Below are 15,946 nucleotides of genomic sequence, written 5' to 3'. Positions count from 1 at the left end.
AGCAGCCAATAGGAGGATACCTGCACCCAGGGCCTTTTTAGAGCGGTAACATGGGGGTGCTGGGGAAACGCTGATCCAGCAATGAAATTATGTAATGGCAAGGGGTGCTGGGGTGTGCTGCAGGGTCTATTTCTGGCTGCTGGGAGATCTGTTATCTCTGAAGGGGATCTATTGTTGCAGGGGGACAATTGTTGGTGGTGTGGGATCTATTGTTGTTGGGAGGAGTCCATTGATGCTGGCTGCTGGAAGATATATTGTTGCTGGGGTGGATCTATTTTGCTGGACGGAGCTATTGTTTTTGGCAGCAGGTCTATTGTTTATTGGGGGGGGGGGGGTCTACTGCTGCTGGCTGCAGGGAATTTATTTTACTGCTTTCCTTGTTATCATTAAGGCTACTTTCACACTGATGCACTCTACAGGCACTACATCGCTAAAAATAGCGCCTGTAAAGAGCCTCTCCTGTCAATTCAGTGTGAAAGCCCGAGTGCTTTCACACTGGAGCGGTGCGCTGGCAGGACGGAGAGAAAAAGTCCTGGAAGCAGCATCTTTGCAGTGCTGTAAGAGCAGTGTATTCACCACTCCTAAAGTGCCCCTGATCATTGAAATCAATGGGGCAGCGGCGATTTGCCGGCGGTTTTAACCCTTTTCCAGCCCCTAGTGGGGGCTGAAAATAGCGGCGCTTTACCGCCGACGCCCGCCCGGCCACATTGCATACAAATTACGTAGCACCACAAAAGGATACTTGGTTCTGTATTTTCCAAAAGGTGTGATACTGGGAGGTGGGTAGGGGGTGGAACAAAGGGATGGTGCTCAGAGGTGGGTAGACAGTGGAGAAAAGCGGTGCCTTAGAAAGGAAGAGTACCTGCACCTATTCTCTGAGAAAAAAAATCCCTGCCTGTCCCACAGTGTACATAGTAGGGGGTGCCCAATTCAAAGCACAGCTTACTGAGTGCTCCCCAGGTCAGGGGGCTTCCATGATGCAGCTATAAATGTAAAAGTTTCATACAGAAGGACATAGGGGAACTATATGCTAATCTATTATAGGACCACAGAGCCTTACATGTTATAATATTGATAAATAACACTATGAGGCCCCATCTAATCATTTTAAGACCACTCAACACATATAGGCGTTGGCAAAAGGGTGGGCTTTATGCCCACATGTCATACATATGCATCTGTGGGCTGTTGTTTATGTGCTGAGAGCATCGCAGACAGCTCTTATCCCAGGCTATAGAATGGAAGCCGGTGGGACTGGCTTCCGATCATGTAACCACTGTGGCATTGGCCACATGATCAACGTTCCTTCCTGCCCCCCCCCCCCCCCCCCCCCCGGGTGTTTACATCCGTTTTAAGGAATGCTGGCATCCAGATGGGAAGGGATTAAAGAAAAATTCCAGGGATGGTATATTTTTTACATAGCCACAGTTTGGGAGCATTGTATATGCCATAAATGGCTGAGGTCCCTGGAAGCTGGAAATACTACCCTCTACCTAGACTGCCAATCCTGATGTGCAAGTGTGTAGACTCCAATAGTGGTTACACTATAGAGTGCTTTGATTTTTTTATATGATTGATGTAACTATGTATATGAAATAGCTGGCTGATGCCCCTGCAAGCTGGAAATCAGTGAAGCAGACATAGCTATTTCAGTCATGTGTGTTCAGGTCACTCTTTATGAGTGAGGAGATATTGTATCACATCATCAGCGCCTGCTTAAAGGAGAAGTATTTGGGGTGTAACATGTTATGAATTTACCAGTCCCTGCACCTCCCCGATCCCTGCTGTGCAAGCTAGCGGGGGGGGGGTTTCTCCTCCCACTAGCTGTCAAAATGTTTTTTAATGAGTGGTCATGTGGGGCTCCACCCACCTGGCCGCGTCACTCATTTACAAGCACTCTGTGAATGGGAAACTGCAGGGTCCGGAAGCCTTTGCGGCTGTCGGCTTGTAGTCTTTAATGAACTACCACTGCGCTGTGGAAGTTCATTTATCCTTCCTGTCATCATGTATCGGTTTCATCGTATGATAAAGCAGATACACTGACAGGTCTGCAGGGCACCGGTGATCTGTTGATCGGTGGTGCAGTGGTTTACATTCTCCTACAACAACAAATAAAAAATTAACTTTTTTTTTTTTTACCTGCAAACAAACTGTGCATTTATTATAATTTTTTTCTGAAATGGTGAGCATAACCTTTAAACTCCTTGATTGCTGCTAAAATATTCCACAACCCTGTGCATTGCACACGATTGAGGGGGCGATTGCAGAGCAGCCCCATTGACTCAAATAGGTTGTGATTATCGAGGGCTACACCCACTGAAAGCAACATGGGGTATAATTTCTGCTGTGACGCTTTGCATGTGTACACCACTGACTGTAGCTCAAGGGGGTAGTGGTTGGAGGGTTTAGTGGACCAGATTGGATCAGATGTCATGTCTGCTGACATCCGCTGCCCCATAGAGAATAATGGGTGCCCCGATTGGGTACACCTGTCTGTTTTTCAGGCGGACCCGATAAGACCACCTATTGTCCTCTATGGGCGGCGGATGTCAGCGGACACGGCATCTGATCCAATCTGGTCCACTAAACCCTCCAACCACTACCCCCTTGAGCTACAGTCAGTGGTGTACACATGCAAAGCATCACAGCAGGAATTATACCCCATGTTGCTTTTGGCAGTTGTAGCGCTCAATAAATCCCACAAAGATGGGCTCAGGTGTGTTCGCAACACCACGTGCCTGCGCCCACCAGGAAGGTGACACTGCACACACTAATCACAGGCAGTGAGACATTTCCCTATCCACGGCTGCCCAGATCGGCAAATGTCTCACTGCCTGTGATTAGCTCTGCCCAGTGTCCCTCTGTCCCTCATTTTGGTCTGATCTATATCAAATGCACTTTTTATATCTTTCAAAAAGTGTTTCCCAGTGCTAAACCAAAATCTAAATTGCTGCATTTGTAAATTTCAAAAGCCAATATAAAGGAATAGTAGTGGTAAAAAAAGCACTTGTGGGTTTAACTAATTTTTTTTTAGGGTAATTCTCCTTCAAGGGGGCATGTCCTATGCCTACATGTTTTTGCTAGTAGGTGTCCCTCATTCCCATCTCAAAACGTTGGGAGGTATGGAACATGCCTGAGCCCATCTTTAAATTAGACCCATTCAAATCAATGGGGCTGCTCTGCAAGCACCGCCTCAATGTGCCCACCATCACCCACCGGCATCCGATCTGGTCTGCTAAAACAGATGGATGAGGATACATTCTCCATCCGTACGGAGGATCGGATGACAATCGGTTGGCAATGGGCATGCAGTCTGTTTCCATCTGACCGCTCCATAGAGAGCAGCGGGCTGTGTCTGTGTCTGCCCTGTATAGCGGACACAGACCGGTAATCAGTGGAGAGATCCCCTGTTGAGCAAACAGATCTGTTTGGACAAATTCCGTGCCGTGTGAAAGACACCTTAGAGCAAGTTAAAAAAAAAGGTGAAAGTAAAGGAAGGAGAAATCACAGAGACTGCACAATCGCATTGTAACATATGACCAGCAATTGGCTGTCTATCATCTCATTGTGTGGCCAGTATAACAGATGGAAGGAATGATGGACAGGTGTGGGTGATGTATTTGGTATTATTATGAGTCCTATGACATTGTCCCTATATAGGATCACAGTGATGTTCCATAACATAGGAGAGCTCCTGTAGTAGTAATAATAATAATAATAATAATAATAATGGATCTCTCAGAGGCAGGACATAGCTGGGACACTGCAGCCCCCATCACACCCCCTTCATCCTCACAGACCCCCATCCCTCCTACACTAGAGATTGCAGGAAAACACACACAATATACACAGATAACCTGCTCCGCCGGAAGAGCCATCCGCCCAGACTCCTGCCGTGATGTCATTATTAGCGCTACCTCCCATTCTATTGGGCCCTTAGCTGTCAAAACCTCCGCCAATCACACAGCTCACGCCTGGTCCATGACCAATAGCTCCCCTGTATGGGCGGTGCTTCTTGCCATCTAGCCTGACTGCCACATGAGGTCGCCTCCCTTTTCAGCCATAACGCATAGGAGCCATTTTACTGTAGTCTACAGAACCTGCTTATTTGTCCCCATAGCAGACGACAATAGTGAATAATCAATAGGGGTGTTAATCAACCATTCCGACATCAACAAGAACTTTATAGATTTTCAAACAAACGAGGAGAGTTGGACGTGGATTTTAAGTCAGCGAGGAAGGCGACATTTTGTTGTAGCCCACAAATTAAATGCTTCAGTGGAAACCTGGAGAAGAGTAGTGGATAAAAACAATGTTTGCCTCTACCAAGATGGCCACCGGGAGCTGACAAGTTGGCTATTTCGACAGAACACCGTCTCCATAACAGCCAGCGCAAAGGCTCACGGGAAGAGGCGGGAATTAGGAATTCTGCGGCCAATAGATCCTTTAGACACGAGCGAAAGTAGCCAATAAAATTTGTAGCGCGGGAGCGGGAAGGGGTGACAGGATGGCAGAAGCGGCACAGCGGTAAGTACAGTAGTGAACCTACAGGCGGGCTGCGGCCTCTGTGGATGGCAGCAAGTGTCTGGTAACTCATCGCCGTCCTGCTAGGTGGCCACTGGGGGCGCTGTTTTCACTGCAGTCTGAGGCCATAGCTGAGCACTGAGGTGGTCCCTACTTTCCACAATTACCCCCTCAGCCTCTACACCGGAAGTCACGTGTCCCTGCATAGAAATCCTCCTCCCACTTCTCCACACAGTCTATGGAGTGTCTCAGCTGGGGCTTCTGCCATAGCAACCAATCAGCTTCTAGAGTTCATTTTTCCATGCAGCTTAGAAAAAAAAGTGTAATCTGATTGGCTGCTCTAGGATACTGCTCCAGTTGAGACAGTTTGGGGGTGTGTTTTTTTTAATTATATCATAAGGAAGATTTCCCTCCACTTCCTGTCCAATGGCCAAAACAGGAAGTAAAAGGAGATCCCTCCAAGGGGGGGGGGGGCGGAGTCAACCACCAGTCTTACCAGAACTAGTGATCCTCTTGGAAGAATTCCCTTCTGTATCCTTGTTCTGGTGACAACTCAACATTTGGAATTTTCTTTCATTTTTGGTGATGATGATCATCAGGACAAATAGACTGACTCCCCCCAAACAGAGAAACACAGGAGTAAGAAGCTGACAGTAATCCCTTTAAAAAAAAAAAAAAAAAAAAAACAACCCCGCTAACTGCTTTTTGCAGCCGGCTTTCTCATGAGCGTTCGCAACCTTTTGGCTCAGATCAAGTGTAGTATCTGTTCTCAGTGATCCAGTGGAGGCGCTGTGCTATTGTCCTGACCTGATCCAGGTTGGGATAGTGGCTATGGAAATCTGCTGGAGTGATGGGGACCTGGAACATTAGTTTTGTCAGGAACCGATACCGGAGCGCCTGAACGTAATTGAGGGGATGGGAATAAGTTCTCCCCCCAGAAAGCTGGAAGCATCAATTACCTCCCGGTCTGACTGGTCTAGCTGGACTGGGAAGGCAGATGATCCGTGGTGTCTGTGCCCCCAGGAGAGGTCGTCCTAGAGAAGCTCTTAGTAACACGTGGGTGTGAAAAGAGCTCTGTTACAGTTGCCAAAGCTTCTTTTTTTTTTTTTTTTTTAACCCTTTCCTGCACTGTGCCTTTTAGGGCCTGGTCTTTTGGCTAAGTCTGAGAGCAACTTTTGCTTACTAGGCCTCAGGGCCTAGGCCAATGCACACTTTGGCCACAGCCACTTTATTTTTTTAAAATTTTTATCCCACGTTTGTCACTTTCACGTTTGTTTTTTCATTGTCTGAAGGGTGAGTCCTCGGGCTTACTCTGATGTTTTGGGGAGGATGTGCCTTCTGGTTCCTTCCTCCCTAATTCTGGGGTCTCTTCGTGAGAGCTCCCCTGACTTCGTGTTCGGGGATGGCTTCAGGTGTTCCTCCGCTTGATCGCTCTTACGGGAGGCGAGAGGGGACCTCCCCTCCCACTGCCCTCCGGTGCTTCTACCGACTCACCGATACGATCAGTGAGTCTGACAGAGGATCCGCTGGCCCTGGATGTTGATCATAGAGATTTCCGACAGACCAGATGGATGCCGGAGTCTCTGATCATCGGAGGCAGGGCGCGATGCTATGACGTCACGCCCGGCCTCTGCATTCAAAAAAAGGAGCGGCTTCGGCTGGGAAGCGATGTTCAGTTTATTTTTTATTTCAGATTTGCCAGCCTAGTGGTGAGATGTGGGGTCTTGACCCCGCATCTCACTATAGAGGACCTGTCATGTCATATTCCTATTACAAGGGATGTTTACATTCCTTGTAATAGGGATAAAAATGATAAAAAAATTTTTTTTTTAAAGCGAATGCATATGTAAGTCCCACCCACATGAAACTGGTGTTCAAACCACATGTGAGGTATCGATGCAAACGTTGGAGCGAAAGCAATAATTTTGTCCCTAGACCTCCTCTGTAACTCAAAACATGTAACTAGTAAAAAAACTTCAAGCATCACCTATGGGGCTTTTTAAATATCAAATTTTGTCGCCGTTCTACGAGCGCGTGCAATTTTTAAGTGTGGCATAAAAATAAACTTCACTATCTGATACGGTAGTAAGCTGCAGCTCAAGATGTTATGACACCAACACAAATATACAAAAAAGGAGCTGCTCTAAATATGTGACCGCACACTAATTGGACCATAACTGGTAAAAGTGCTGCAAGTAATATTAAATAGTAACGATAAATGAAATATCAAATTTCATAAATTATCAATAGTGAGTGGTGAAATATGTTATATAGTGATCAAAAATGTATAGCATAAACTTAATATGAACGTGCGACTAAAAGAAAAATCCACATATAATAGTGATCCCATGAATCAATTTTATAAATTTATAATAAATGGTCCTTATGAGATTCCATGATTCTTTAGTATTGGTGTAGCGCCCAGACTTCCACACAAGATGACTTGTGAAGCACCTCCACCACGAAAAACACGCTGCCGCTTACCAGAACAAGGTGGTCCCTTACTACAGGGGGCCACACTGCGCGAATAGCTGTAACCCCAGCCTGGGATAATTATGGCACCCAAGAGATTCCTCAGCTTAAATAGAGTGATCCGCAGATGAAACACCACAACTTAATAACTGACTGATACCAAAGGAATTTCCCAGCTCCAAAGGGTTAATCCACAGATTCAGGCATGCGGCAGATTTCCCAAAAGATAAATGAGAACTCGCGTAGCGTAAAAAAAAAAACCCTTATAAATGTATTAAATATAAAAGTCAAATGGACACTTACAATAACGTAGATATAATCAGCAAAAAATGCAAGCCGGCGGGCCTCGCTCACAGCCCGTAGCTTCTGGGATTAGGCATATAGTGGTGATGTCAGTATGTCGCTCCTCCTCCCTATGCGTTTCGTCATCAATAGGACATCGGCACGGGCGGCGTCCAGACGCACCGCAATAAATACATGGGGGAAAAGCAAGCCTCGGTCTGAGTCCCGGGCCACAGATAGCAAAACGCCATCTTAATTGAGGGAAAGAAGCCATGTTACTTAATACAAGAGCTAAGGGCAAAACTGACAAAGTTGTAGCTCCATGCCTTTTTTATACATGTATAGCTGCAACACATGTAAAATATGTAGGAGATGGCTATATATATCTATCTGCATGATTAATCGTTAAACGCAATCTCGATTCACCCCCCTGACGATCTCTCTCGCTGAGAGTAGGCGATTCTTTCATATAAACAAGTGGAGAGATTATCTGCTCACTCAGCTGTCAAAAGAAAGCATCCCGGGCAATCTGCCAAGTTTAGAACTTGAAACATTGTAACTAACGTCTTAGATCAGCCTTTCTCAACACAGAGGAACCCTAGAAATGGTTCTCCAGTTTCGAGGAACCCCTGCTAAAAATTTGAAATCTACAATTCATGATACATTAGTGTGCTGGTCAGTGAGAGGAATGGTCCTTACACTTGTGGTCATTGGGAAGAATTACCTCCTTACAGATATCTAAAAATATCAATGGTGTCAGTGGGAACTTATCTGAGAGGCAGAAATTGCTCAATGCTGAAGGAACCCCTAGCAATGTCTGGAGGAACCATGGTTGAGAATCACTGCCTTAGATCAGAGGGATAGAACTTCTTGTGTAAACAATCTGGGCAGTCTGCCAAGCTTTCAACCACATGTAAATGCAGGAAGTTTAACCACTTAGGCCCCTTTCACACGGGACTTATCAGTAATGATCCGCTTGCTCAGCGGGCATCGCTCAGTTGTCCCCGCTGAGCCGGCGGATAACAGGGCGGTCCCGGCACACTGTGCAGGCACCGCCCTGTCAGCTCTCCCATCTCCTCTATGGGGGAGCGGATGAGCACGGACCGTCTGTCCGTGTTCATCGGATGCGCTCTGAAGACGGATAGAAAAATAGGATTTTCCTCCGTCTGCAGAATCGGACAGTAGCGGAGGCGGACGATATCGGGTGTCTGTGGATGTTCATCCGCAGACACCCGCTATCCCATAGGGATGCATGTATGTCCGTATTTCATCCACAAACGGATGGATGAAATACGGACATACAGTCCGCATGTGTGAAAGGGGCCTTAAAGTCTAAATCTTTTTCTGATACTACTTAAGTTAAAATCAATATTTTTTGGTAGAAAATTACTTGGAACCCCCCAAACATAATAATAAAAAAAAAAAAAATATATATATATATATATATATATATATATATATATATATATATATATATATAATTTATTGTCCTACCCAGATATTACTAAAATGGTCACAACTTTTTATAGCCATCTCTCCAGGGCAGGGGTGGACCCATTTCAGAATTCCTACACAAGGTGGCAAAGGTTGTTACCAGAATTGACAGAGGAGGGTTGGGAGGAGGCTACCCGAAGTCTGTTTTCAGGATATTATAAGCACAGCAGATCAATATGTTCAATTTAAGTTTATCCACCATCTGCACTATACCACAGCCAGACTGGCACGTATGGGCTTTAGAGTTAATGCATCTTGTGTTAGATGTACTTTTGATAATGCTGATCTGTATCACATGTTTTGGAGTTGTCCTGGACTGGACTCATTGGAAGGACCTGTTCAATTTCTTTGAAGACCAACTTGCCCTGCTGATACCCCGGACTCCTGAGGTGGGACTACTGGGCATCCTGAATGACTGACTTAATTCACAAAGCATCTGCTCGGATTTTACTCCGTACCAGGAAATCTGGTGTAATAAGAAACTGCATTGATGTTCAGTATTTTGGTACTTTGACATGAACAGTGGGACAGTGATGTGTATGAATGTGGTATGTGTGCTTGGTATGTTTGTCTTGTCTTTTGTTCAGTTTTTGTTTCTCAGCTTCTATTTCTCTGAAGTATCCTTTTGGCGGAGTCGCGTAACATTTTCGCCCTAGCTGTCATGATTATAGTAGAGGGGAGCTGTATGACCGCGCTCAGGCTGGGTGGTTACTCGTACCAACGGTTACTTGTGCCAACTTATACAGTACTTAATGTATAATCATTAAGGGTATATAACGCTGTCTATATGTGTTGGGTATCATTGTTTTATATATTATGTATACTGCTTAACATTTTAAGTTGTAATGTTGAAAACTAAAATAAACACCTTTTTTATAATATGTTAAAGGGCCTAAAAAGTAAAAAAAAATTGTAACGATGTATTTTCCCATAAACAAATCATTGCTGCCTCCCTAAAAAAATAAAATAAAAAAAAACATCCTCTTGCCAGGGACTCAGATCAAGTGTACATATGTCACCAAATATATTAATAAATACAAATTTAAGAATGTGGCTTGTTGTCACTAGGAGTTATAAATAAAGGCATTCACATAAACACCTATGTTGAGTCCAACTGAATATAACTTTTAATTCTATTACCCAAGAGATCGCTAGTTTGGAAATACTGTTAACTAGGCTACTGCCCCTTCAATGTGGTCTAAACTTATCAATACATAGAAAGATGGTATTATTGGGGTCTCTGTTGTGATCTGTAAGGTAGTGTTTGAAGCCTCTACGTATATTGTTAATATGCTTGTTTAAGCCCACCTGTAATGGTCGCTTAGTCTGGCCCACATACTGTAGGCCGCAAGGACATTGGAGCATATAAACTAACCCTGTGGTTGAGCACATAATAAAGGGTTTGATAGTAAAGCTCTGAGGTGCAGGTAGGAGAAGACCTGAGTCCTTCTCGTCCTACATCCGTTGAGGGTACTGGCTACTACCAATGTAGAAGATGCCAAGTTTGTACCCTCAACAGATGTAGGACGAGAAGGACTCAGGTCTTCTCTTCTGCCTGCACCTCAGAGCTTTATTACGTGCTCAACCACAGGGGTAGTCCACAGATAATGAACCTTACAAATGCATAGATGGTGCCATAAACAATGAAAATCAATATTGCTAAAAAAAAAAAAAAAAATGTAACTATGAACATATATATATTTTTTTTTTTTTTTGTGTATCGGTCACACTGTTGGAGGTGAACTGTGTTTTATACCACATCTGATGCTAGGTTGTAACCTCATGTTACTTCATACCTGACGCTGATTGCAGTCTCAGGTTGCTCTAGAGTATAGCTCCCACGATTTATATATTTTTATATTGTTTGCCTGTCTAGACACTGATGGAGAAATCTACCCAAATTGCATAGATTTGGTGGCACAGGGAAGATTTGGGAGGGGGGGGGGGGGGGTAGCCAGTTCATAGCTTGGCTTAAAAGAATCCAGAGTCTTTTTGGCTAAAGGGGAAACATTTTCCTATGTTTCCTGTCCAGAGTCAGAATGGGGAAAATATTGTACTTGGCATTTGAAAGGGTTTGCCAAGTGGTCTTTTTCAGAAAGTCCTTTGTGTTTGGCAGAATTAAAGAAATGCTTAAAGCGGAGTTCCACCCAGAAATGGAATATCCTGTCCCTCCCCCCCCTCCCGTGTCACATTTGCCACCTTTCAGGGGGAGCAGCTACCTGCCTAATCCAGGTATTTGCTCCCACTTCCAGCAAAAGATCGCCACAGTATCCACGGCGATCTATGCCACGTCCGGCCCCTCCTCCATTCCCCCTGCTGTCTTCAGGTCCCAGAAGACAGCAGGGACTATGCAGAGCGACTCGTGCATGCACAGTAGGGAAACAGGCTGTACTTCCTGATTCCCTTACTTAAGAGGCCGGTGCCTCCACCCAGAGCCGAGGGACGGGTTGGCTTCAGGTGAGGACATTGCGGGCACTCTGGACAGGTAAGTGTCCTTATTTTAAAAGTCAGTAGCATTTTATAGCTGCTGACTTTTATTTTTTTTATTTTTTTTTTGTAGGTGGAACTCTGCTTTAAGTCAAGAACCATTCAATGTTGTAGACTGTCTCCCTGTTTATAATTTTGGCTTGTATATTCTTTGGAGCAAGGATATTGGAATATAGAAAAGAAATCAAATGGGGACACTTGTGGTGACAACTGTGTAAAATGGGCGTTCATGTCACTTCAGAGAGATTTCCTGTTGTGTTTCCAGGACTTGAAGGAAAATCAACTTAAAGTAGAGTTAGTCATCTGTGGAAAAATAAATCAGCAGCTACAAAAAAACTGTAGCTGCTGACTTTTAACCACTTCAATACCAGGCACTTGTACACCTTCCTGCCCAAGCCAATTTTCAGCTTTCAGCGCTGTTGCAATTTGCATGACAATTGCGCGGTTTCGCTACACTTTACCCAAACAATTTTTTTAATAATTTTGTTCCCACAAATAGAGCTTTATTTGGTGGCATTTGAAAAAAAATAGTTTTTTATTTCTGTTTTAAAAAAAATAATAAAAATAAGTAAATACGTTTTTTTTTTTTTTTTTTTTCTCCTTCAATAACAGGCACTGATATGGCGGCACTGATATGGCGGCACTGATATGGCGGCACTGATATGGCGACACTGATATGTGGCATTGCTGGGCATCACATGTCTGATCTGCTGCATAATGTTGCCAGTCAGTGCCCATTTGTGGGCACTGGCATATTTTTGTATGTGGATGGCCATGGGGGGTGTCTGTGTCCCAGAAGACTGCAGGAGGGAAGGAAACTTCTGTTTTTAAAAGCCACGGCGGTCAGAACAGCAGTGGGAAGCGGGTACCTACAATCCCTGTTCCTCAAAAGTGACAAATTTGTTTAGGAGTACGAGTCCTTAAAGTGGAACTCTTCTCCCCCCCCCCATTGGTTGGAGCTCTGCTTTAATGGGAGAAAATAAAACTTGGGGCTTTAAATTCCGTATAAAGTGGGTTCCTACATTATTTTATGGAATAGATTGGGGAAACATTAGGAATCCTTGTCAGCGTTTTGTCTGTGTCCTCATTGTGGAGATATTTCTTTATTTTCTGACTTGGGAACCATTTGTCAAAGGGTAAATCTTCCAGACAGGACAGTAATCTTATCCCACCCTTCGCTTTTTTTTTTTTCTTTTTATTTCCCCTTTAACCACTTCAATACAGGGCACTTAAACACCTTCCTGCCCAGACCAATTTTGAGCTTTCAGCGCTGTCGCACTTTGAATGACAATTGCGCGGTCATGCTACACTGTACCCAAATGAAATTTTTATAATTTTTTCCCCACAAATAGAGCTTTCTTTTGGTGGTATTTGATCACCTCCTGCGGTTTTTATTTTTTGTGCTACAAATAAAAAAAATACCGAAAATTTTGAAAAAAAAAATGTTTTTTTTTTGTTTCAGTTTCAAAACTTTGTAAATAAGTAAGTTTTCTCCTTCACGGATGGGCACTGATGGAGCTACACTGATGGGCACTGATAAGGCGGCACTGATGGGCACCAATGAAGTGGCACTGATGAGGTGGCATTGATGGACACTGATAGGCGGCACTGATAGGCGGCACTGATAGGCGACACTGATAGGCGACACGGATGGACACAGGTGGCACAAATTGGCACTGATAGCTGGCACGGATGGGCATGGGTATGCGGCACAGATGGGCATGGGTATGCGGCACAGATGGGCATGGGTATGCGGCACAGATGGGCATGGGTATGCGGCACAGATGGGCACGGGTGGGCACTCATTAGCGGCACAGGTGGGCACTCATTAGCGGCACAGGTGGGCACTCATTAGCGGCACAGGTGGGCACGCATTAGCGGCACAGGTGGGCACGCATTAGCGGCACAGGTGGGCACGCATTAGCGGCACAGGTGGGCACGCATTAGCGGCACAGGTGGGCACGCATTAGCAGCACAGGTGGGCACTCATTAGCAACACAGGTGTTATACTGTACTAATGGATGCCAATCAGTGCCAAACAATAATGCATGCCAATCAGTGATGCCCATTATGGGCACTGATTGGCATCCATTGTGCCTGACTGGCATCCCTGGAGGATTACCTCTGCTGGGCATCCCTGGTGGTCCAGTGTGGGCATCCTCGGGGGGGCTGTGCTGATAATCGATCAGCACAGACCCCCCCGTCAGAGGAGCAGCCGATCGGCTCTCCTCTACTCGCGTCTGACAGATGCGAGTGAGGAAAAGCCGATCACCGGCTCTTCCCATTTACACTGTGATCAGCCGTGATTGGACACGGCTGATCACGTGGTAAAAAGTCTCCGTCAGAGACTCTTTACCGAGATCGTAGTTGCCGGGTGTCAGACTGATACCCCGCAACAACGATCGCCGCGATGCGCGCCCCCGGGGGCACGCAGCGGCTCATAATCCTGATCACGTCATATGACGTCCGGTCAGGATTATGAAACCACTTTGCCGCCGTCTATTTGTAATAGGGCGGGCGGCAAGTGGTTAAAGAGGGATTCCATCAAAAAAAAAATATTAAAAGCCAGCAGCTATAAATACTACAGCTGCTGACTTTTAATAAATGGACACTCACCTGTCCCGGGTTCCAGCGATGCCGATCGATCTCTCGGCTGCTGTAGTGACCATTCTAGGTGAGGGAATCAGGAAGTGAAGCGAATCGGCTTCACTTCCCTACTGCGCATGCGCGAGCCGCGCCGCGCAATAGGAAATCTCCGCGCTGTCACTGGGACCCGTGTGTGTCCCAGCAGACAGCGCGGCAGGGCAGGAAATGGCGTAGACTCCCACGGGAGTCTATGCCCGGAAGTGGGTGAAAATACCTGTCCTTTAACAGGTATCCCCACCCCCCTCCCCCCTGAAAGGTGTCAATTGTGACACCGGAGGGGGGGAGCTCTCGATCAGCGGAGGTTCCACTTTAGGGTGGAATCCCGCTTTAAGCCTTGCCTAGCTGGTGGTGAGTTTTGGTAACTTTGAATAGTCGCCCAAAGCTGTCCAGCTGAGAGCTTCTTCTCTCCTGGCAGCGGTCGGTTCTGTGCTGCCATGTTTCCCTGTGATGTCATCGCTAGGCTTCCAGATTCATCCGGCACACCTCCCGATGATGTGCTGATAGGCCCATCCCCCTTCCTCCTTTCCTCATTGAAAGGCTATGCCTCCTGGGATGTGACTTGCATATCCTTGGAGGCACAGTGCAGACGAGTGACGTGTATGGGGTGGACATTCTATTAAAAAAGAGGTAAACAAAAAAGCCCTGTTCCTGCTTAGGAGAGCCGGAGAGGTGGGATTGTGCTTTAGGGGGGCGCTGAGCCCCCGTTCACATCGGTGTGATTTGACAGGTGAAATTGCATGTCAAATCGGAACCCATTGCTGACAATAGAAGCATCCCAGTCAGTGTGATGCCAACTTTGTGGCACGGCACTGATTTCCAAAAGTGGTTCCTGCACTAAATTTTGGCGACTTTGTGGGCGATTTCAATGGACATCTGTGCATGAACCCACACAGATGTCTTTCATGTCAAACTGAAATGCTTTTAGATGAACTCACATGATTTCAAAGTCATGCTCAATGTGAATGAGGTCCATTTTAATAGATGTCGATGGCACAGCATGGGCCGTTCTTGTACACAGACTGGTAAGTCACATTGTCCATTTAGGTTTTAGTCCGAAATCGTAAGATCAGCCAAAGCAATTTCAACCTGATTTCTACATGTCCTTTCTAAAGCTGGCTACTCGCATCTCAAATTCCAGCTGATTTTGTAGCAGTCCGCTGAAATTCGAGCCACAGGGGGCCGGCCCTGCTGACACCAGAAATCAAAGGGGCCTTGCAAAAAAAAAAAAAGTTGGTTAAACTGACTGCAACTAATCAGATGTTCAGATACTCTGACAGCTGCGGTAGCTGGCTGTCACAATACAATAGCCTGCAGAAAAAGATTAGTCCATCTGTGTTCAGAATGCATGGGGGGGGGGGGGGGATATAGATTTCTGTTGGTTAAGGATCCTTTCACATTGACTGTCCGCCTGATCAGTCTTTCAGGTGGACCTGATCGGACACTGCATTGTCTGTTAAGCAGCTGATGTCAGCAGACACACGTTTCCTGACACCCACCGCCATCTAATCTGCAAAAAACAGATGTATGGTGGTCCAATTTTTCTTCCATCTGGCGCATCAGCTGGAAATGCAAGCAGGTTATTTCCATCTGATTTGCCCATAGAGGAGAGCGGGACTGTCTGCCTCAGCTCTGTGGACATGGACCTGTCCTCCACCGGATCGATTCCCCGCTGCATGGAGACGCCAGTGTGACATGGGCCTAACTCGCCTGAGTTTGTGTATGGCCAGAGTAATACGACTTGTACTTCATCTTGAGTCAGTTTATCTGTAGTTGGATATAGATATATCTGTAAAGGGTAATGAAGTATCTTCTCGTCAGTCCTACAAAGGGAAGAGAGAGTTAAAGTTCAGCTTTGCTCAGAGCTAGTGACAGTGGCCTGGGAATCTGATTAGAGTCTGGTGTGAGGATAATAGCCCAGGCAGGATTCTCAAAGGATTACCTGTGATCTGGAAGACAGAAAACAAGATTTAAACACCCCTGAGTCATTGATGACATCTGTATATTAGCTGTGCTGCAAGACAGGCCTGTCATCTATGTGGAA

The 15,946-nt window shown here is 45.7% G+C and overlaps 2 protein-coding genes across 4 annotated transcripts in view; one reads left to right on the top strand and one right to left on the bottom strand.

The window, feature by feature from the left end:
• The window catches only part of WDR13 (WD repeat domain 13), a 28,437-nt gene extending 24,453 nt beyond the window's left edge, over window positions 1-3,984 (bottom strand). The window contains exon 1 of one of the 2 annotated variants that reach the window (XM_077476550.1): window positions 3,842-3,984. In XM_077476550.1, coding sequence (XP_077332676.1) covers window positions 3,842-3,924 — 83 coding nt within the window. In that variant the 5' untranslated portion in view covers window positions 3,925-3,984. The remainder of the gene's footprint in view (window positions 1-3,841) is intronic. The other variant, XM_077476556.1, reaches the window with a different exon arrangement.
• Window positions 3,985-4,374: 390 nt separating this feature from the next.
• ZWINT (ZW10 interacting kinetochore protein) overlaps window positions 4,375-15,946 on the top strand; it is a 37,164-nt gene continuing 25,592 nt past the window's right edge. Inside the window, exon 1 of one of the 2 annotated variants that reach the window (XM_077476576.1) lies at window positions 4,375-4,527. In XM_077476576.1, coding sequence (XP_077332702.1) covers window positions 4,508-4,527 — 20 coding nt within the window. In that variant the 5' untranslated portion in view covers window positions 4,375-4,507. The remainder of the gene's footprint in view (window positions 4,528-15,946) is intronic. The other variant, XM_077476568.1, reaches the window with a different exon arrangement.

Source organism: Lithobates pipiens, unplaced genomic scaffold, assembly GCF_037356315.1.
Source record: "Lithobates pipiens isolate NorthernLeopardFrog02 unplaced genomic scaffold, aLitPip1_a1.2 Scaffold_1, whole genome shotgun sequence".
NCBI classification, from domain to species: domain Eukaryota; kingdom Metazoa; phylum Chordata; class Amphibia; order Anura; family Ranidae; genus Lithobates; species Lithobates pipiens.
The sequence above is the reverse complement of the archived record's forward strand: the minus strand, read 5'-3'. Positions and strand labels throughout refer to the sequence as shown.